This window comes from Balaenoptera ricei, chromosome 7, assembly GCF_028023285.1.
Source record: "Balaenoptera ricei isolate mBalRic1 chromosome 7, mBalRic1.hap2, whole genome shotgun sequence".
NCBI lineage: Eukaryota > Metazoa > Chordata > Mammalia > Artiodactyla > Balaenopteridae > Balaenoptera > Balaenoptera ricei.
The window spans coordinates 108,448,499-108,471,891 of NC_082645.1; the positions used below are offsets into that span (position 1 = coordinate 108,448,499).

A 23,393-nucleotide genomic window follows, 5' to 3' on the forward strand; every position below is an offset into this window, starting at 1 on the left:
TCTGAGCACAGAGAACACAATTGGTACCTGACAGAGTGCTTTAAGAGATGATCTCAGATAATTGTGGGGATTAGTTAGAAATTAGTTTTGTCCTTTACTATATCTCCTTCCTCTGATTCACCCAAACTGGGAAGATCTGGCCACAGGCCCACTGAAAATAATTTTCCTCTCTATTTTTATAAGTTTCTTTATGTTGTTTGAAGTCCCTAAAATAAAAACAGTATATATCAAATAGGAACTCTGAAAAATGCCATCCAGTTGCAGTTTTATAGGGTCAAACAGCCCAGTTCCTACAAAACTCATAGTTTTATTGATCTTATTAAGTCGCGTGATCAACAGCAGGGACCAGCTTCCCAGAGCCATTTCCGAGGTCCTCGGGCAGGTGGCCACACGCACCTTCCATAAATGTGAGCGCCCCATGGGCCCCCTGCATTAGCCATCAGGCTAGTAGGCAGCAGCCCTTCTGCAGAGGCCACATGAAGCCCAGCTGCGATGCTGCATTTGAAATCAAGCATGCTGAATTCATGAGATGCGGGCTAATCTTTGAAAACGGCAAAGTCTTCCAGAGGGGAATCTTTGCCTTGATTTCACACTAGAACGGCTTCCTTTTTTCCAAATCATGAAAAGCTAAGCAGAGCCATGAGACTGGCATTTCTAATAGATCTAGTTAATGGTAGCTATTCAATCAGGTACATGTTAGGAAATCTAAATCAAATGTACTGAATTGCTCCTCTTTCCAGCATACTAAACTAAAAAGCCCCTCAGTGGTGGGGAGAACCAGGGCACCTGTCTCCCCCTGTATGCTGTATTCCCTCATGGGCTTGGCTCACCTTCACGGGCTTGGCATCTTCTTCATCGGAATTTTTGAATTCAATACACACGGTTATATTTCGTGCCTGAAATTACAGAGAGGGAAAATGGACATTGTAATTTCCTGTTAGATAACATCAAAAACCAATCCAAGTGCCTAAAATAAGTAGCTTCTAATTAAATCTGAAAAATGTAGAATAGCCAAAATTCTCTTGTGACATTACTCATAGCGCTCAGAAATAGCAGAAAGATTTGGAAAGATTATTTAAAAGGAAAGAAAAGACTCATATTGAAAGAGTGCAGGTAGGCTATTTTCAGAGTCTCTTAATAAACTAAAAATAAAGTTTGGAACAAAATTATTTAGGGCTGATTTCAGAAAGTTTTATTCATATGTTATAAAACGTGCATCTTTAAACACTTTTAAGGTGAAACTCAACACTGTCTCTCATTAAACATTTTCTTCAAATGGTTTTCTATTCCAAAATGTTAGTCTATAGTAATTTGTATTTGAACTTCCAAGAAACCATCTTAGGGCTTCCCTGGTGGCGCAGTGGTTGAGAGTCTGCCTGCCAATGCAGGGGACACGGGTTCGAGCCCTGGTCTGGGAAGATCCCACGTGCCGCAGAGCGACTGGGCCCGTGCGCCACAACTACTGAGCCTGCGCGTCTGGAGCCTGTGCTCCGCAACAAGAGAGGCCGCGATGGTGAGAGGCCCGCGCACCGCGATGAAGAGTGGCCCCCGCTCGCCGTAACTAGAGAAAGCCCTCGCACAGAAACGAAGACCCAACACAGCCATAAATAAATAAAAATAAATAAATTAAAATCATCGAGAATCTTATAAAAAAAAAAAAGAAACCATCTTAATATGGTCTAAATAGGGTGGAGAGAGAGGATGATATCTCAGAAACATATACCTTGTTGAAACATTTCTGGCTATCGTACTTGAGGTGCTTGGGGTAAATGTAAATTTGATTTTTGTATACTCTGTAAGGACGGCAATACTTTGTTGAGTCGTAAACAAATTCTTCCACTTCCACTGTGGGTTCTGGTTGAGCTGTCACATTGAAAGGCTTGACAGGGATATAGGACGATGTTACACAGTCTTTAAGAATCAGAAAAGAAAAGTTTGTCACTTGATATGATTGTAAGTGAACAATACTTAACCTATTTTAAAATGAATCTACTCAAAATAGAAACTCCATGCTTGTATACTAATTTATGTTAAATTATGCTGGCCTGAAAACTTTGTAGGAGGTAAGCATGACAGATACTCAGTGATATATTTAACATCAAAACTGATATCTCAAAAAACTGGTAAATCTTTTGGATTTATACCTATTTTCTTTTTGTATTAAGTTTCATATAGGAAGTAAATTTTAGCTAGAGATCCTCTGAGCATACTAACCAGATATTCTAAGATAAAGACTAGCCCACTGACTTTAGCCATCATACTATAAATATTGATCTATGACAGAACAAAACTCTGTCCAATGGGTTTATTACTGATAGTACCACTTGGCTTAATAGTAATTTTCCCTATGGAATGATTTCACAACCTAGGCCCTAATCCCCCTCTGCATTAATAGTTACAATTTTATTTTTCTCTTCAGTTTTCACAATCTTTATAATCTAACCTTGTAAAAACAGCCTAAGGGGGGAAAAAGACCATTAGGAATTTATAAATCAAAACTTGTCACTAAGCAGTTTGGAGGCTGAAGTTGTGGCACTGAAAGACAGCAAGGCCTTCTATCTTCCTTTACCCCATCTAGAATCTTCCTGTGTTCAAACAAGCAACATGGTTAGCTACATGCTTAGCTATATCGTTAGCTATATGCTTGGGAATCAGATTATAGGCTTTTTTTTTTCTTCAAAAATCAATTAGAATATTTTTATTATATGTTCGAATTTCTCTGATATCCTATGATATCAGAGAATATCATAGGATATTCAAAGAGAATATTTTAGCTTTCTCTTTTGTTATTTTTCTTTTCAAAGAGAATATTTTAGCTTTCTCTTTTGTTATTTTTCTTTTCCCTAGGTAATAAAAGCAACCTCCCACAAATCAGGTAGAAGAAATGGCTTACTTTGTCATCTGGTTTTTCACACCAATCAATACAAAAGTGATTTGGAGCCATGATTTAAGTTAGAATGCTCATTTTATTTCATTTTAAAGTGATTTGTGGAAAAATCATAAGAATGGAAAATTTAATAGTGCTAATGGTAATTCAAATATCCTGTGGTAATAATCCTCTCCCTGTTTGTAGTTCTTTTTAGGATGCCTTTATTCATTCTTTGCATCACTGAGAAAGTCACTAAAAGGTGTAATTAGAAGGAAAATAAAACCAAATAAACTAATCTCACCATTTAATAAATAAATTCTGAAAAATCTTATTTATAAGTTAATAAAACTGCTTCTGAAATTTAAATTTTCACTAACATAAATAGAACTTTTGACCATATTCTGGAAAAGATATATGTTCTCTGTGTAATAACAGAGTCTAAAAACTTCCCGGCTATAATTACTGCATGGCCACTTGGGCGGCAACGCACGGTGTTCAGAGTAGCCCTTTGACAGCTCAGTGTGGCATTGCCCATTATGGGTTATTGGGTTATCAATCTATCTGAACCGGACTTCCTCATTTGCAACCCTTCAGGGTTTTGAGGATTAAGTGATACAATTTAACACCCTGCTCGGTGCATGGTGTATACCAGATGAATATTAGGTCACCCTGAATATAGTCCCTATCCTACAATACTTACAGTCTGTATTAATGGAGAAGTAAGACATCCCAAATTTCTATAGGATAATGAATTACAGTTATCCTAAACCTTGAGAAAAAAATCCCCAAACAAACCTTTGTAACGAACCAACTATCCAACCAACCAACCAAAAAGCCACTAAACATTCAAAACTCTACAAGCAAGCCATGACATCATCATCATACTTGGATGCTCCAAAGGAATGTTGTCAACAGCGATATCCAGGCTTCCAGGAATGGTCTGCGTTTTGCTTATTCTGTCAGCTCTGCGAAAGTACACCAGCATAGAAACACACACACACACACACACACACACACACACACACACAGAGTGAATTATTCTAGTTGTCAAGGAAAAAGACCAGACAATGGTAATTCTGAGCTTTGATAAGGATAAACAGTGGGACCTTAAACAATCTTGTGAATAATTTCATTTAGCTAGTTTTATTTTGAAAACTAAAATTTATGTGATTTTGCAAATAAAAATTAAAAATCAGGGAGGGGTCAAGTTACAGATATTCTGAAGAATGTTTTAAATTTATTTGCACCACTTCAGATAACATTCATATGGCCAAACGAGTGCAATGTAAATCGTTAGTTTTGGTAAATGGTAAATATTTAGTTTTTGTTAACAAAAAGTACTAGTATTTGAACCGATTTAAATAATTCACTTTCATGAGGAATTTTAAGAAGTTTTGAGAGCAAGGCTGGTCTTTGCCACAACTGCTAAGTGGACAGTTTGCTTTTTCCCTCTTCACCAACAATCCAGGAGGACAAGGGCCCTTTCCCTGATCCCTAGTAAGTGTATGTAGACCCTTCTTCACCACCTATCCTGTGCCCACAGTCACTCTAATTCATGAGTCCTTGACTTTCCTTTCCTCCCTCTTTACTAATACCTTCTCCCCTATCTTCTTTTATAGTAAGGTGAAAGTTGCTAAGAACAGTTTCAAGTGTTACCCCTCTCAGGAAGTCTACTTCGAGAGGCAGAATAATTATAGTGGTAGGTCAGAGCCAGCTCTTCCCAGCCTGTGAGAGCTAATTGTTATATTTTCAGTTATTTTGCCTGCCATCTGTAAAACACAGTCATTATTAAAAATGAAATTATATTAAACAAATTACATTAAATACCAAGGTAAAAAGTACTGAAAATTCATCACTTAGTAATTGTTTTACTACATGGTGAACGAATCCATGCTCTTGAGGTTATTTACATCTATCTGTGTGGTGGAAATGTTATATGATGGTGTGCACATTTCTTTCCAACTCCATGTTTGGCAAAACCCCATTGGTAGCTTGAAATCAGCAATGGGAGGAGAATTTACACCATAGAAATTTGCCATCAATACAAATCAGTTTTTTTCCTCCTAGAGGGTCAGTGGTAGACATTTATCAGCACACTACTGAGAATAAATGTCATTACGTGTGAGGCATCCATGAAATAATTTAATGTCTCACCACTATGGCATTGGGTATTCTAGATGCCCTCTAAATGCCATAGTGATAACTTTCTTTGCTGAACACCAATAACATGGGTTTTGTGACAGCATGGTCTTCTCCTGTTTTGCCCATTCCCTTCTGCTCAGTGTTACAACTTTTCAGGCTTTAGTAAACTTGGAAAAAAGTAAAGAGGAAAAGTATTCTTAATTTCCACTTAGTGGATATAGGGTTTTTGACCATGAAGTTTGATAAGGGGAAGGAAGGTCTCCTCATGTAAGGAGTGGTCCTGTAGAATCACAAAAAAATAATATTGGTTCAATTCCACTTTTATTTTGCTTCCTAAGGTTTATTTTTTTCCAGAACAAAAAAGAACATTGGGCAAACTTCCCTTCTAGTTAAATAGAAATATATCCTCTATTGAAGAAACAGAAAATATTAATCATGCTTGTTTCATAGTAATATATAATTTTTGTTTTGGATAAACAAAATTAATTGATAAGGAATTGTTGATTCTTAGATGGGAGAGGCAGAGAGTTAATATTTGGGAAAGGGGCAAAGGGAACAAGAATCCTGACTGTGTCAGGGGACTAACAGTTTAAGATAAGCCACTTGTCATGAAAGATCTTACCATCATCAGATGCTGAATATATGGTGATTCATTTTAAAAATGTTGTGACTTTTATGTTTTTCTTCTTTTAGCTCTAGCTTCCATTGTCTTTTCCAAAAGCATTTGAATGACAGAACTATTATGAATTATTGTATTCACAGCAATTAATTGCTCTGTGATGTTTCATACATATTCTAAAATCCCGTAACAGTCTTCCTATTTAGAGGTGTCTATATACCCTTCACTTGAATCTAGGATCTGTGACAGTTTGACAGTATATTATGGCAGAAATGGCACTGTGACAGTTTCCCATCTTAAGAAACTGGCAGTGAACATTTTCTGTCTGTCCCTTGGGACACTTACTCTTAGAACCCAAGCCATAGCATCTCATGGAGAGGCTCCCATGGAGAAGAACCAAGGTCTCCAACCCACAGCTCCAGTTGAGCTTCCAGCCAACAGCCAGCACCAACTTGCCAGTCATCAAATGTGCTATCTCAAAAATGGATCCTCTGGCTCCATTGGACCTCTTCCAGCCGATGCCATATATAGAAGAGACAAACTGTCTTCACTTAGCCATGCTCAAATTATGGACTCAAGAGAAAAATAAGTGATGTTGTTGTTTTAAGCCACTAATTTTTGGGGTGATTTGTTACATAGCTATAGGTAACTGACCTAGTTTAATGTCTCACACTCCTTCCTCATCATTCTGGCAAATTTACTCTTAGGGTGTCATTTGGGCATATGAGAGGTCATCTGCAAAGCATCTGCTTTCTGGGGGAGTATGGATATTTGGGAATCTGGTTATCGAGTATTGTTTATGCAGAGATAACAAATCAACAGCAGCAATGTAGCTGATTCATGTTAATTTCAAGAGTATCCAAAACATCCTACCTTCTATAATCTGACACTAGTTTAAGTAGGTCCTCAGTTGAAATCTTGTTGCTTTCTTGTCTATACAATGGTGAAAATCTTGAGTCTCTGTCCACATTTCCTTGGTTGTCCTTAAACACTGATCTGAAAGAAAACAATATTTATTCAGTTTGGTATTTGGCATGGGAGGGAGGGGAGAATTCTACCACTGAACCACCAATGCTCCCCTCTTGGTATTTGGATATTACTTACGACGATGTATTTTTAAGTTGACTAAAATGATTCAACCTCCCATTTATAATGGAAGAAAGTCCAGGAACTTACAAAATAAAAAGACATGAAAACTACTTAGAAAAAAAATTTCATTTATACACTGTATTTATTATCTTCAATTTCTTATTTTCAACCTGGTATCTAAAGTGACAGCAGCCCATATTACAACTACATTTATTTATGATTTGGTAACATGTCAAAGCCATAGAGTATTAGGGGGGTGGAGAGGAATAGGAACACATGTTATCACTTTTTCATTATTCCTGGGCAAGCCTGGGTCATGTCAGTTTGGGTGGTGCCGTTAGAATTTATGAAGAGTGGAAAGGGTATGAGGTTGTGTATGTGGGTGTAGAGAGCCAGATTCTTGAAACATTTTCATGGAGATAAATGTGCCCATGTCCTAAATTTTTGGGCAGAGACAAAGATAAAATGGAGAACACCTGAATGAGCATTTTGTATTAAATAAAGAGAACACTGTGAACCTGAACCATTTATTTCCTTCCTTGAACCATTTCAATGGGACTATATAGATTTAGTTAAAATACATAAATTGTTTTCATCCAAATAATATAGTAATGCTGGGCAACACTTCCTGAAAAGCAAGTATACATAGCGTGCTTAAAGTCCTTTTTCTTTCCCATAATTCATCATACTCTGTGCCTATCAAAGGAAAATTAGACCTATGTGTAATTGAGTTTTCTTCAATGTTAGAGAAATGCTGAATTTTTATTTCTTCTAACTTAAGGACCTTAACGAGACTCTTTTACTACTCTTCACATTAGCCAAAGATTTCAATACACAGGCTGAAAAGGCCATTTAAATGGCTATCTGATCATAGAGCTTTAGTGTCAAATCATTTAGAAAATGGGCCAGGAATTTATCAGAATGATATTTTTAGACTCCTTCAACCTTTCTCCTTAGTTTTTTTTCTGTGAAGTAGTAACTGAGGGAAAAAAGGTCCCCTATCAAATAACACTGGGGGAGGAAGAATGAAAATATTTAACTTGAAGATTATTTTTATTTAAATATTATTTAGGGCTTATGTTTGAGTGTGTGACATTTTTCCCAACATGGGAGAAAGTTAAATTGAGTAGTATTTTAAAAAAATTTAACCAGTCACTTCAAATATATCAGTAGACTTGAGTTGTGTCACTGGCTTTTGCTCTTATCCGCAGCAGCTCTGTCCTGGAAACAGCTCACTTACATTGGACACACCGTGAAGAACACAGCAGCACAGAGAAGCACTGGTCACAGCACTCACACTCTGTCCCTACTCGATAAATATGGCAACTGGCAGGACAGCAGAGAACTGATTCATTTACACAGATGGTTTCAGGATGGCTGGGACACCACGCCCTGTTCCAACTGCCAGAGTTGAGCAATGATCAATGTGCAATGAAGGTCTCAGAGCCATGATATTTAGAGTGTGATTGAAAAAAAAAAATGTGGTGTTTAGCCTAAAGGAAAAGAAGCTTAGGTATCCCTGAGAGCTTCATTCATAAGCAGCATGAGGGACTTCCTTGGCGGTCCAGTGGTTAAGACTTTGCATTCCGATGCAGGGGGTGCGGGTTTGATCCCCGGTTGGGGAGCTAAGATCCCACATGCCTCGTGGCCAAAATAACAAAACATAAAACAGAAGCAATACTGTAACAAATTCAATAAAGACTTAAAAAAATATTAACAAAAATAAGCAGCAATGAATAGCTGTGATATATAGAAAGAATTGGACCCATTTTTTGTGGCTTTGGAAGACAAAACATAAAAGTGTCAAGCAGTTTAGAAAAATGTGTGTGTGTGTGTGTGTGTGTATATATATATGAAGAATTATCTAATCATTGGAGCTATAAAATACAGAAAGAACCACCGTGGGATGCACTTGAGTTTTTGTCACTGGAAGGATTTGAATAGAGGTTGGACAACCATTTGTTGGGTGTTGTTGTTGTGCTGTGTGCCTTCTATAAATGTATAGATATAAGAATGAAATTTTTATTTTAGTCTTGTTTAATTTTAAAGAAAATCCAGTTTTTTACTCGGTTCTATTTGGAATGTTGCATGGGACAGAGAAAAAGGAATCAAAAAGAGTCCTGTCCTGGATTTAGGTACACATAATCCTGGGGGTGATACACGTGGAAAGAGTTTGATTTAACAACATGGCACGTTTGTAAAGGTTGACTTTCTCCTGAATCAACGAGTGTACAATGCCCTCTGTAGCCATCTGAGTGCATTCTGTTTACCTACCCCAAATATAACCTTTTTTGCTATAAAATGGTGCTACAGCTGGTGCCCAAAATAAGAACATGCACCAAATTAGTACATGTTCTAGATAAAATGTTCACAGTGATGAGTATTTGTGTGTTTTGCAGCTGGTGGGATGACTGGATCGGGTAAAAATATGATTGTAAGCTAACTGTCAATTCTATGCTTTTTAGTGGCAGTTGATTTTATGGGCCAAAGCGTTTTAGAGTCCACTCAAAGCTATGTCAAGAAATAAGCTGCAATCGAGAAAATAGAATAGAAAGGAAAAGGAGCCAGAGAACCAGCGGTATCAGTAGGGTATTGGAATATGTCAGTAGGCTACCTTATGTCAAAACGACATGAGTAGCAAGAGTCCTTCTCTAATTTGGTCAACATTTATTTGAAGCAGTTTCCACACTGTGGAGGGAAAATTAAAATCTTCTTTGGTTGAATCTTGTACTTGATTTTGTGGTTAGATATTCCAAGGGGTCTAACATGAAATCTTGAGAACTGTACTGCTAGTTATTTTTCTCAGTTACTAGAGATGTTTATGTAAATCATATATTTATGGGCACACATTGGTGGTGTATACTGTTTCCTGGTCTACAACCAAACCAGTGATCAGGCGTTCATGCAGCATGAACCTGTGGTTTTGTTGGCTTTCCTGTCCTAGACATAATTACTTCAATAGTTGGTAATATTATCAGCCTCCCTAGAAACTTCATCTATCTTTTCTCCAGCACATTTGACCAAGACAACTTCAAAGTAGGGTTGTTACTGCTTTTCCTAACTGCTCAGGTTCTTTCTATAATGGGTAATTCTTTTGCTTCTTTCTCCCACATTATTCTTCACTGCCCCAAATTTACCTGAAAAGGAGACTTGTTTGGGTGGATATGATCTCCACAGGGACTTTTAATAATCATATTAGACTAATGGCTTCTAATAATGGCTATCTTTTATTGAGTAAATATCTGTACTTGTTAATCCCCGAAATAGTAAATTAGGTATTAGAATTCCTCTTTATACATTCAAAAAAATTGAGACTATAAGTTCTTGCTAAATTCACTGGTAAATAGAGTTGAGATAGGGAACCCAGCTCTGGCTCTAAAATGTCTGCTTATAACAATACTCAGAATAATCCTCAATCCTTAAAGAGAAAATGTGTTCACTATTATAATTTTGCTATACTGGAATATTTCACTTTGCAAAAGGACATCCTGCCTCTACCCTCTACTTGCCCCAACTGATTATCTTGTGGGAACTGAGAATACTTATCAACATGAAAAGTTTGACCTGCGAATTACAATTAGTTATCCTTTTTCTTGAAACTTACAAGGAATAAAATGAATTAAGTTCATCATAAAGGGTTCAGTATTTCTAAATAATACCTTTTATTCATGCAGAATATTCTAGCATTAGTTGTCCCTGTAGGGAGAGATATTAAAGGGAGATAAAATGATATATATGATCTACTTTATGACAGATGCCTTTGCACTTGTGATTGCACTACTGTTCACAAGGCGGTCTTGTTAGTTTCATTCTGCAAATGGAGACCCTGAGACTCTGAAAGGAAACATGACCAAAGCTACAGTCTATAAGTGGTATCTGATCTGGACCATGTTTTCAGATTCCTGGGCCTGGTCTCTTCCTCCTTAACTTAGAGGGCTGCCTTAGGGCAAATTAATCCCTAGAGACTGCATGAGTCTACCTTGGTTTACCACTGCCCCTAATTCCACATTCCTCCTCCCTGTACCTAACTGTCTCCAACTTTCAAAAACTACATCAAAATTATGAAAAATATTGGTGAGTTTACTCTGGTTATGCACCACAACTGGATACTGTGAGACCTGAAAATGACATAACTAACTAGTTCTCCCTTCCTCCTGGATTTCAAAGTTATTTGCATTGGGGTATAATCAACATTCAAATGGATACCTAATAAGCTGCTTTTTTGGTAGCACTAATTAATCTTTTGTAGTTCATTCAGATTGCCCATTGCTGACATTTTCCCATATGTCTATGCCAGGCATTTCCTCCTTTAAGAAATTCATGTACTGATAAAGACACAAAGAGACTGACAAGGACGATAGTAATTGATGTTTAAACAGATCTGAAAGGCATTTTTTGTTCTTCATGCAGAGGTTATATGTCCAGGTGGATGGTTCCACCATCAGTGTCCACATAACTCAGCATTTCTATCAGAGAGTCAACTGGTACTGAGAAATGTGGCTATGCTAATCAGTACCAAAATCAAAGAGAGTTCAAATGATCAATTTGATGGTTTCATTTGAACATCCATATATAGACCCGTGTTTTCTGCACAGATGAAAACTTGCAGCTGCATAAGAAATCACAGTGCTTCCATCTGAATTTTATGCGCACCAAACCCTTGGGACTGATAAAACATCAAGAGTTTGTTAGACCAAATCTACATAATAAAGAAGTTATGACTTGGCTTTGATCCTACCAAGAACCCACTGCATACCTGGTCATGCATACACTGTACACATGTCATGGTCCCAGTCTATTATGAGCTGGCTTGCTAAATTATCTTGTAAAACACATGTTTCTGGGGAGCTCAAGGTATTTTTGAAGATGAACACACTAGCATTCTTCTAGGTGTTGGTATGTTAAAAATAACAGGTAACACAGACGTGTTCAAAAATGAAGCTTTCAATGCAAACAATAAATGCACTTTATTCTGTTGGTTGCAATTGTCAACCTACCTCACCGCCCAAGCAAATGGCATGCGGTATTTCCCCAACTTGCTGCAGAACTGCCTGTTGGATTTTAGTATCTTTTGTGCGTACTAAGGAAAAAAAATAAATATAAATGTTGTTTAGAACATCACTGTACAAACAGTCCATGTAAAATATTAATAAATACTTTTCCATGTTATATTGAAACTCAGTAAAATTCTGCTTTACTGGCCCACAGGTTCTGCCTTGTAAAGAGACAAATGATATCCTCTGTGTTCAAACTATTGTATAACATTTTCTTTCTTTTTAGTTTAGAAATTTCAAATGTAGAAAACACCCTTATCTTGGAATACCAACTTTTTTTCTGACTTAAAAGACCTTAAAATATTGAATGGAAAGAGTTATGAAATTTACATTCACAGGCTGTCCTGTATTTCTTTTTATTTGTTATGACAGAGGTCAGCAAACTTGTTCTGTAAAGAGTCACACGGTAAATACTGGATTGGCTTAAAAGTTCTTTTGAACCAACTTTTTGGCCAATCCAATATATAGGGCTTTGCCGGCCATGTGGTCTCTGTCTCAGCTTCTCAGCTTTGTTGCTATAGCAGGAAAGCAGCCACAGACAATCTTAAAGGAATGAGTGTAACGTGTTTCAGTAAAACTTTATTTACAAAAATAGGTGACAGGCTGGAGTTGGCCTGCACTCCATAGTTTGCTAAATCCTGAATTAAAGCGTTCTCATAAATATGTTAAACACTGCCCTAAACTGTCACACCCCCTCAAATTAAATTATTATGCATTATTTTCCCAATATACTTCTTTGTGTGGATAATATAAACTTTTTGTATTTATCTTCTATTAAAAAATAACATTCAATTATTATAGAAAATATGGTAATTGAAAAAAGAAAGCAGAAAAAATGTCCTGCAGTCCCATCATTTAAAGAACTTATGGTATTTTCTTTCCTCTTTCTTTCTTCATTTAGGTGTTATTATAATTTGGTAAACAATTATTTTACTTTTTCACTTACTTCAGCATAAGCATTGCTGATGTCTTAGTAAACTGTATTCCCTTGTTTTCAGTCAGATTAATCCAAACTTTTCATTATTGTTAACACTTTAGTCTTTGGGGGTTAAAGTTTTATCCACATTTAAATTTATTTCTACCAATAGAGTCTCAGCAGAAATTGCAGGATCAAAAAACATAAGCCGAGAATATATATTTTAAAAATTTCCTGTTTGATACTCATTTCACTAACAAGGAAGTATTTCAAGACTTACATTTATAGAACTTGATAATTCATCAAGACAGTGTGATTTTATTTCTTGAAAGTAATTGAAATTATTTATAAAAAGATCATGCATTACCTTGTTGGAGTCTGGATTTTTAATATAGGGTTCAGCACCACTTGCAATGTTTCCCATCAGTACTTTTTCGATTTTGGCCACCAAAACAATTTCAGAATGTGGATTGCTTACAGAAAATATAGCCTATGTACAAAGAAAACAGCTAATAAGCATCTAGGAAACCACACTGAAGACATTTAAAAAATTCTACTTTTTTAGAGTACAGCTTTAAGGGGGATTTTTATTTGGAAAACTGCTCATCTTATGTAATCTATTGGTAAGAACAATGGAACAAGCATTTCCCTCCCATGATAGATAAACAAAAGTGCAACCTGCTTTGGAAATTTTAGCCATTCCTCTGGAAATCCCTTGACATGAGGTTCTTCTGATTGTCTTGGAGTGACAGTGTCTATGTTTCCATTCTCCAAAGCCACGGAAGCCCCTGAGAGCATCTGCCTGACAGCCGTGTGGTTTAGATCCACATGGAAATCAGCAGAAATCTTCCTGCTGTCTCTGAGGTCATAAAGTGCCACACTCACAAAAAAAGGCTCAATCTTTGGAGAAAAAGAAAGAATTGATGGTTTTGACATAAAATCATTACACAGGGGATAGCCTCCTTAAGTACATTATTTAATAAGGCAGTAGATAAAATACTACTATTTATATATAGTAGAATATTTCTATATATAATATGCTATATTATATGTAATAGATATAATACTATATATTATATTGCATATATTATATATTTTATATATAACATATAAAATACAATATTTGTAGGAAAGTTCCCAGAATCCCTTCCACTATCAGGTTCCTCAGATCCCAGAACTGTATTTCATTGGTTTCTACATTCTACTTTTCCTGCCAAATATTCTTTTTCATACGTTGTAATAAATGTATGATTCAACCTTACAAAACCTTCTAGTTATTTCCTTTACTCTCTCAGAATTATCTGCAATGTCAGTATCCCTGATGATGCCTCATGATCTGACTCAGGTCATGCTATTGGGGGCAGTAATACCCCAGTTTGACGTTTGATTTTCATAGTTCATTATATCAAGGGCACAAAAAGTCAACTTTCCCGCCACTTTAGGTAATGTTAACCTGAATATTCTGGTCTTGTTGGCATCTTCCAGTTTTCTCCATTTTAACATCACCATTTTCCCTTTGGTAAGTGATTAGCCTTTTTGGAAATATTTTCTGAGATTACACCAATGTCCTGCTACTCATCAAACCCAATCCACCATTCATAACTCCCACTGGAACCAACTACCGCTATGATCGCTACCAATGGTGATCTTCTAGTTCTATCATTCCTTCTACATTTATTAGTCGGTACTTTACTGTAACAATGTGCTTTCCTTTATCCCTCATTTTTTATTCATATATATATTTATATACACATACACACACATGTACATATATATATGTATGTATAGACTCATGGATTGCTATTTTATTCAATAAATTTCCATCTCTTACTATCGTTATTTATAGTGATACTCGACTTGTCTCAGATTTGGCTAGAGGTACACCCTTCAGTGCAGCTCCTGTGTCTTTATGGCAGGTCAGCATCATTTTTGGAGTACCTCTTTCTTTGCCCAACAAGATGTTCCAGGCTCATCTTATACTTTCCATGTCCCAGCCATTCCTCCAAAGAGCCCTGGTTCCTGTTAGTGAGGGTGACACTTAGAAACCAAGATCTGGGTGCTTGCTATGCTCATTGTTTCTGGGACACACACACATATATACATATACACAATATTCACAGCTACAGTGATTTCTCTACCTCTATCACTACATGAATATTTATTAAAAACTCATGGGTTCAAGTCATACCTCCATTTCCAATCCAAATCCTCAAAGATTCTTTCTAGCCTTTCCCTTTTTCATATTTGCAAGTATTTCATCCAATAGTGAAAAACCTGCCTCATTATCATTAATTTATTTACTTATTTGTTCAATTAATTTACTTATTGTTCAAAGTAACCAGTCTCCCAACCATAGTAGTCATCTTCTCTAGCTATCTCCTCTGCACCAGCCTGCACAGTGCCCCAGATCCTGACAGATCCAAGGGCATGGCACCTCTGCACCTCCACGTGGCTTTCTCCCCCGCATCATCTGGAATTCTTATGCTCACTCAATTCCAAGCCTCTGTGTGATTGCTCCCTTAACCTCTTACTACCATGCTAGGAAGGAAGAGGAAGATGTGAAGTAAAAGGAAAATGCGAAGGCAAAGGAAGATGGAAAAGGAAGGGAAAGTTTCTTGCTTGAGTTTTAAAGAAGTAGAAATTTGGTAAAGGGGAATTTATAAAGGGCTTCTAGTAGGTTGAGTGACATGGGCAAAGTCACGAAAAAAACACAGGTTTAGAGTGAGATCAGAGTGGAAACAAAAAATTAGGATGTGTTTGCAGAAGATACATTTGAGAAATGTTAGGAAGGTACAACCAAAAGGCTTGGAAATCCATTGTGTGTGTGCGTGTGTTGGTTGGTTGGAGAGAGGGTTCACAGGGGCATGAATAAAAGAAAATTCCCAGGTTTGGGGCTTATAGGAAACTAAGTGAATGACAACGCCATTCACTAATATATAGGATGAAGATACAAAGATGAATTCTTTAGTACAGAGAATCCTCTGTAGGACATTCCAGGAGCAGCTGGGTATATGAGTTTTGAGTCCAGTCAAGGAAATTGGGCTGGAGATTTGAACCCAAAAGATTTGGGGATGTGGGTGCCTATTCAAGGCATTAAATAAAAAGAAGAGAATCAGAATGGCATCCTAGGAAATATGAACATGCACAGGATAGAGACTGGAGTAGGGAAAACAGCTTATAAAGGAGATGGGGGAGTGGAGAGAGATTTTTAAAAACAAGCTAATAAAATTTTTTTAATGCTGCCAGAGTTATCACAGACACAGAAGAAGAAAGATTTCAGAAAGAAATAATTTTCAACTAGAAAAATGTCAAATGCAAGAGAAATTAAATAAAAGAAGGACTGAAATAAATATTGGTTGGCCAAAAAGTTCACTCAGGTTTTTCTGGAACATGGAAAAAACGAACGAACTTTTGGGCCAACCCAATATATGTATATGTAATTATATACACAGACATATGTACATAAATACACATATGAATAATTACATACATACATATATATGTAAATACATACATATGTAATTAACTACAGGCTTCTTAAAATGAATATACTTATAAAAAGTTTTTAAACTTTTATGTTACTTAATTTTGAATTGATGCGTCTCATCCACCAGGATTCTGTGGATAAGCAGGTTATACACAAAAAATACATTGTGACCAAGTTCATCACTGTACAGACTCACTCATGCTGTGGATTTTGCTGAATGTTTAATAAGTATCTTGTGTTCTCTGAAATGCAGGATTATGGCTAGTTTATAACAGGGGTATTAGTTTAATTCCTTAATATTAGCAATACCTGCCAGCTCCCTTACTGTTAGAATTACACATAAAATAAAATTCAACACATTATTTTTTTAAAAATAAGGCAAAGTGTAAAAGTTTCATGTTTTACCAATTTAATTTAGTTTAGAAAAACTCTTGGTTTGTGGCAGTGGTAGTCTGCTAAGAGTTGAAAAATACAAAATTATGTGAAAATAACTCAGGTAGGAGCCCCAAACACATTGAAGGTCAAAGGAAAAATATCCTTATTGAGTTTTTGTGAATTGCTGCCTTTTGATTTTCATTGCTGCTTCGTGAATGGAAATAAATTACCTACTTTGATAATCCATCAGAAATTAAAGCTCATATGGTGCTTCACTTATTTTTTCCAATCCACCTTTTTCAACTTAAATGTCACATCTTACCTTTTTTTAATTGTAGTAAAATTGCTTTACAATGTTGTGTTAGTTTCTGCTGTACAATGAAGTGAATCAGCTATATGTAAACCTATATCCCCTCCCTCTTAGACCTCCCTCCCCCACCCCCATCCCACCCATCTAGGTCATCACAGAGCAGTGAGCTGAGCTCCCTGTGCTATCCAGCAGGTTCCCACTAGCTATCTATTTTACACATGGTAGTGTGTATATGCCAATCCCAATCTCCCAATTCATCCCACCCCCTTTCCCCCCCACCATGTCCACATGTCCGTTCTCTATGTCTGTGTCTCTATCCTGCCTTGCAAATACTTTCATTTGTACCATTTTTCTAGATTCCACATGTAGGCGTTAATGTACGATATTTGTTTTTCTCTTTCTGACTTACTTCACTCTGTATGACAGACTCTAGGTCCATCTACATCTCTACAAATGACCCAGTTTTGTTCCTTTTTATTGCTGAGTAATATTCCATTGTATATATGTACCACATCTTCTTTATCCATTCATCTCATTGGACATTTAGGTTGTTTCCATTTCCTGGCTATTGTAAATAGAGCTGCAATGAATATTGGAGCACATGTGTCCTTTTGAATTATGGTTTTCTCAGGGTATATGCTCAGTAGTGGGATTGCTGGGTCATATGGTAGTTCTATTTTTAGTTTTTTAAGGAACCTCCATACTATTCTCCATAGTGGCTGTATCAATTTATATTCCCACCAACAGTGCATAATGGTTCCCTTTTCTGCATACCCTCTCCAGCATTTATTGTTTGTAGACTTTTTGATGATGGCCATTCACATCTTACTTTTTGAATCACCAGCTTTTCAATAAAGGGTTGTTTAGTAAAGAACTTTCAAAGCCTAACAAATTAAGTCATAGGTTTCTGATGTTTAGAATTCTGTACTTCTCTTTACAAAAATTCAAGAACATGGCATTTTAAATGTAGCTCATCTGTGAAGCAGTTTTATTAGTTCAGATTTTTGGAATCAATTTCTGTTTTCAAAGAAATATTTTATACTCTAAAACCATCAACCTGAATTTGGTTTTCAATTGACTGAATAAAAAATTACATGCTGTCAAGTATTGTTTCCTCATCATGAAAAAGTTCTTTTAGGGTGTCTTTTTAAAAGCTCATTCATTAAATGCTATTGAATTGTTGGCTCTTCAGCAACTTGGAGAAATATTTCAATTAACTTAAAAGCATGCTCACTGAGTTAAAAACAATGAATTTAAAAACAGCGACATTAATGAGTGTCACTGAATAATCACACAAAGATTTTTTAAAACAATGCCACTACATATAAAGTTGCAGTTGAGTTCAGGTGAGGCTGTTTTCTCAGTTTTTTTACATTATTGTTTATAAGCACTATGAAATTATTCTTAAAATTCTTTTCCTAGTTTTTAAACATTTGTATCACTGTAAAATAAATTAAAAATGATACAGACATACAGAGCACTTGGAATTGACTTATTCCTATGGCCTGACAGATAAGAAAGGGCTCACAAAAGCTGCTCTTTGAATTGCACACGTTCTCTTGCCTGGCGAGATTGGCCCAAATACACACATTTAGCTTCTGAATATGGGCTTTAGTATAAAGATACGAAGCCATGTGGAAGGAGCCATATGCCCCTGGCACTGGAAAGAAAAGCCCATTATCTTTGAGTTTCCGTTTCTAAATCTGAGTTTTTAATCACACTTAAGGATGTACCTGGTCAAAAAAAGCACTTATTTTTATTTAATAAAATTTAGATTAAGTGACATTATAATTTAGGTTAAATTTTCCTGATATTTCCAAATATAGTTTCAAGACCTAAGTTTCTAGTTTTTTTTTTAACTCCCGAATGAAAGTACGTTCTGATTACTCCTCTAACATTTTCACTCCAAGGAACTTTTTTCTGCTCTCGTCACCCTCCATGTGGCCACATCTACCACGCTGCTCTCTGGCTTCGTGTTATTCAGCTTCTCAGCACCATTCCACATAGCTGACCCTTTCTCTCTTGGCATCATGACCCACTCTTTCCTGGCTTATCTCTACATCAATGACCATTCCTTCTGATTCTTCTTTGGTCACTTCTCTATTCATCCATTAAATGTTTCCTACACACAGAGAAATTTCTACATGATTGATTCCCTCTAGGTCACTGCCTGTACCAGACTTCCAAATTTGTATCTCTGTCCATGCCATTCCCTTGAGTTCCAAACTTGTATTTGAATCTGCCCACTGGCCATCTCTATTTGGATATCTAATAGGCTGATTAAGCTTCACATATCCATAATGTACTTTTTGGCCTGTATCCCCCAAATCTGCTCTTCCTCTAGTCTTGTCCTCTTAGTAATGGCACCTCCATGCGTCTAAGTGTTTAAAGCAAAAACTAGGGACTCATCCTTCAGATTTCCCTTCCCCTTATCCTGTATATGCAATGTATCTGAAAAAACTGTCAGTTCAATTTACAAAACAGCAGTCAAATCCATCCATTCCTCTCCCTCCTCCTTGCCAGCCCTAGCGCAAGCCATGATGTGAACTATAGTAAGAGACTTCTAACTGCTTTCCCTGTTCAACTCTTGTTTCCTCCAATCCATTCTTCTAATGGGATGTTTTAAAAACACAAATTAGATCACACCATTTTAATGTGCTTTAAACTCTTGAACAGCCTCCACTCACACCTAGGATAAATCCAAACTCTTTGCTACAGCTTATAAGACCCTACCTAATCTTACCCTGTACTGTTTCTCCCACCGCATCTTGGTCTGCCCTTCCCCTCACTATCTCCTTTCAGTTCCCAGAACTTGCCAAGACTTACCTGTCTCAGGGCATTCACACTTGTTCTTTCTTCTGCCTGGAATCTTTTGCCCTGACCTGACGTTTTATCCTTCTCAACCTTTGGTCTCTGATCAAATGTCACCCGCTCAGAGAGGCCTCCCATGGCCCCCCATCTACAGCAGCCTTCTTTCCAGTTCCTCTGTATCACATCTCCCTATATTGATTTATTTTAAAGAACTTTGCACAATGTGCAATTATCTTGTTAATTTATTCGTTTCCTTATTTACTTCGGTCCTTTTCCAAAAGAATCTAATCTTCAAGAGGCTAGGGACCTTGTTCATCTCGTTCCCTGTTGTTTCTCCAGTACTTAGAACAAGTCTGGGTCTAGTAGGTGCACTGAATAAATATTTGCTGGAGAATGAATAAACTCAACTTCAACTACTTTCAGTCTCACATAACCTAGTGCACAGTTACAATTATAAAATATGAGGAAGCTTCATTTTGGAGGAAGATTCTTACTGGCAACAAATTTCAATTTTAGCTTACTTGTCAACAAGAATCTCACAGGTAACATTGAAAACATCAATACCTTGCATGCGTTGTATTTACAAATTTCAAAGCAATTTCCCACATATGAGAATAACAGTTAATATTTAATGAATGCTTACTATGCGCCGGGCACCATATTTAATCTTCACAATGGCTATTTGAAATAGTATTATTATTTTCCCCATTTTCAGAACAGGAGGCTGAGGTTAAGCCACTTGCCCAGCATGGAACAACTTGTAAGTGGGAAAGTCAGGCATTTGTCACTTGATTCTCCTCATTCTCCTGAGGTCCATAGCATGTACCGTTGTCCTGCTATTACACCAGCAAGAAGGAGGCTCAGACAACCAGTGAGGTGCCTGAAGACCCAAGGGCAGTAGGTTACAGTCTTTCGCAAGAGTTCACCCATTTTGCCAGCTACTCACTGTCAAACTAACAAGGCTCGTTTTACTACATCATAAATAAAGGCATGTACGGGATTGTGCGTGCAATCTGCAGGGAAAACTTAATGCTGCTTCTACCTTCTAAAAGCAAATGTGGCTTGTATCATGGATCTGGAAATAAGTTTTCTTCTTTAAGGTGAAAGATGACAATTGAGGGATGCTTTATTAGAAATGCATTAGCATTTGCAAAGAATGAAAGAATGCATTAGCAAAGAATGAAAGGGAACACACCAATATATTAACAATGATTTTTGATGTTAGGATTATGAGTGCTTTTTATTTCCTTTTTTATAGTTCAAACTTTAATAATATTTATGCTCACAAAATGTCTTCTTCCTACACATACATTTACAATTAGTATAGAATTGTCCCTTAGAATACTAAGCGCGAACTCTCAAGAGAGCTCACTTGGTAAGAAGAGGACTCTTGTATGGATTTAATGAGCACAGTGATGTTTCCCAAATATCAGTGAAGCACCTTTTTTTCCCTCCCATTTACATGTATTATTTATTTAATATTTATATAATATTATTTTACTTGATTCACTATTTAGCCTTGTTGTAAGCAGTAGTAGCTGTGAAATCACAGGGTTGATTTGCTCATTATAAATATTCTCTAATATACATGAAAATTAACATATAAATATTAAAATAAAAATATCAATTTAAAAGCCATCTCAAGTTCCAAGAAGATACAAACAATATCTTTGGAAACTCTGAACCACTGTGCTGATTTAATGGAAAGAACCCTAGAGCATAATCCCTTCGATACTTCTTTAAGTTAAAAGGGAAATTTTATGGCAGTATATTGACAATTCCACTTCATAACTTGTGCATTTTTTCATGCGGAAAAATGCTGTCAATCATACCCTTGGTACAATTGAGGGTGTGAACTCAGTGCCTGGAAAGATCAGGAATTGAATAAAAGATTTTAACGAGGGCGGTGTGATGTTGGCTGATCCTATAGGATGTAACAGAAGAGAAACTTACATTTGTTACCGGATCATTTTCATTCTCTGTAACACATCCCTGAAGATTTAAGTTGAGAGCTTTACAAATGATCATGATTCTCTTGGCAGCTTTTTCTTCAAATGGTTTGATCACAAACTCAGGTTCTAAAAGATCCTTCTTCTGAAGTTTCAAGCTCTAGAAAAGTTTGGAAAGTTCTACTCAGCAAACACCCATCATAAGAAAAGAGATTCTAAATTATAAACCACAACTGTACAAATCAAGTTCATGTCTGCTTAGAGAGAATTCCGACTTACATCTATATCTGGATCCAGCAAGAACAGATTTAGCCTCTCCGTGTTTCGAGTTGCTTTGACAATCTCTTCAGTTTCTGTGAGGTACTACAGAGAAAACTGTGTTAGTTCTTAGTATCTAAATAACCAGAAACTTACAGCCCAGCTCCATCCACATGGCCAAGAAATAGCCCCTTAGTATCAGCACTGCTTTAATATCATCCATTAACACTCCACAATCTTATAGAAACATGCTTTTGTTTTTTGACTGTTGTGTTTCTTAGTCTAATTCTTAAAAGAAAGCATTTATATCTTTTCCATGAAAGCAATAAACAATAATTAATTCGAATTTATTTGCGTAGAAAAATGTCAGCTTTATTACTTTTGTGAAGTCTGGGTGTAGGTTGTTCTCTGAAGAATCTGTTTCCTCCGGTGTGCATTCACAAGTTATAGAATTATCCAGGGAATCTTGAAAAGATACACCAAGACTGGGTTATTAAATAGTCCTCATGAATCATTCATTTCTCTAGCCTGTGACATATAACAACTGGGTTAGACTCAAGAGCGATGGGGGATGGATATTGGTGAGGAGATGCCTTCACTGTGTCCTGGCTCTAGTATTCTGTATTGTTAGATGAACTGGGCCTGGAAATCAGATGTCCTGTTGATCATTTTGGGACTCTTTCCATGACACCATCCTGTGTCCATAAGAACTCTGGACACTTACAATACTACATTTATACTCGAGGTTGTTTTGTCTCACTTCATTAATGCATACTAAAGTTTTCTTATATATGAATATATTTTGGATAATTCTGATTCTTAGCCCATCAATGTAAAACCCACATTCTAGCTTCAGTTAAACTCTCTAAGACTCTGTAAACATTAATATTCTAGTTGATTATTATTAAGTAAATCATGAATATAAAACACTTACTATGATATATAGCAGTTGTACTAAAATCAACCATAATTTTCTTCCTCCTTATCTCATGACTCTCTCTTATGATACATAGACTATCAGAACTTAAAGACTTAAAATAACATATCATGTGTTATGAAAAATGTCTTAAAGTAATTTTCCTTTAGGAGTGACTGACTCTGAAGGTGAACTTGTCTTCCATGCGGCTATAGACCTGTTTTCTCCCCTACTTTTCATCCTTTCTTTCCTCTCTCTTGTTCTCTTTTCTTTGCCTAGCCTGGATTAGAATTATACAAAAGAATTAGGATAGGCAGAAAGAAAAAAATTTGTCTTATAAAAATCTCTAATACCATGCAAAATTTATGGAACTTCCACAACTAGGCTGATCTCAGTGGGGTCAAAAGCACACGTGAAAGATGCCTTTCAACTAAAAGGAAAGAATGCATATTTGTCATTACAGAGTATAATGTTCATTAATTAAATTTAATGAAAGGCTATAAAACACAGAATCTCCCCTCTAACACCGCATCAGACATGGGTATATTTTTAATACTGCTGACCAATGGTTCCTAACATCATTTGCTGGATGTCAGCC

General features: G+C 36.5%; 1 protein-coding gene across 13 annotated transcripts in view; it reads right to left on the bottom strand.

The window, feature by feature from the left end:
- DOCK10 (dedicator of cytokinesis 10) overlaps positions 1-23,393 on the bottom strand; it is a 288,822-nt gene that overhangs the window by 85,516 nt on the left and 179,913 nt on the right. For all 13 annotated transcript variants that reach the window (XR_009504315.1, XR_009504316.1, XM_059928831.1 and 10 more), the window contains 10 exons: positions 22,259-22,344; positions 21,901-21,984; positions 21,626-21,781; positions 13,368-13,589; positions 13,057-13,179; positions 11,717-11,799; positions 6,504-6,626; positions 3,755-3,834; positions 1,724-1,911; positions 831-896 (listed from right to left, as the gene is read on the bottom strand). Coding sequence is in view for 11 of the 13 variants with exons in the window: in XM_059928831.1 (XP_059784814.1) it covers positions 831-896; positions 1,724-1,911; positions 3,755-3,834; positions 6,504-6,626; positions 11,717-11,799; positions 13,057-13,179; positions 13,368-13,589; positions 21,626-21,781; positions 21,901-21,984; positions 22,259-22,344 (1,211 nt within the window). In the remaining 2 variants the exon portion in view is untranslated. The remainder of the gene's footprint in view (positions 1-830; positions 897-1,723; positions 1,912-3,754; positions 3,835-6,503; positions 6,627-11,716; positions 11,800-13,056; positions 13,180-13,367; positions 13,590-21,625; positions 21,782-21,900; positions 21,985-22,258; positions 22,345-23,393) is intronic.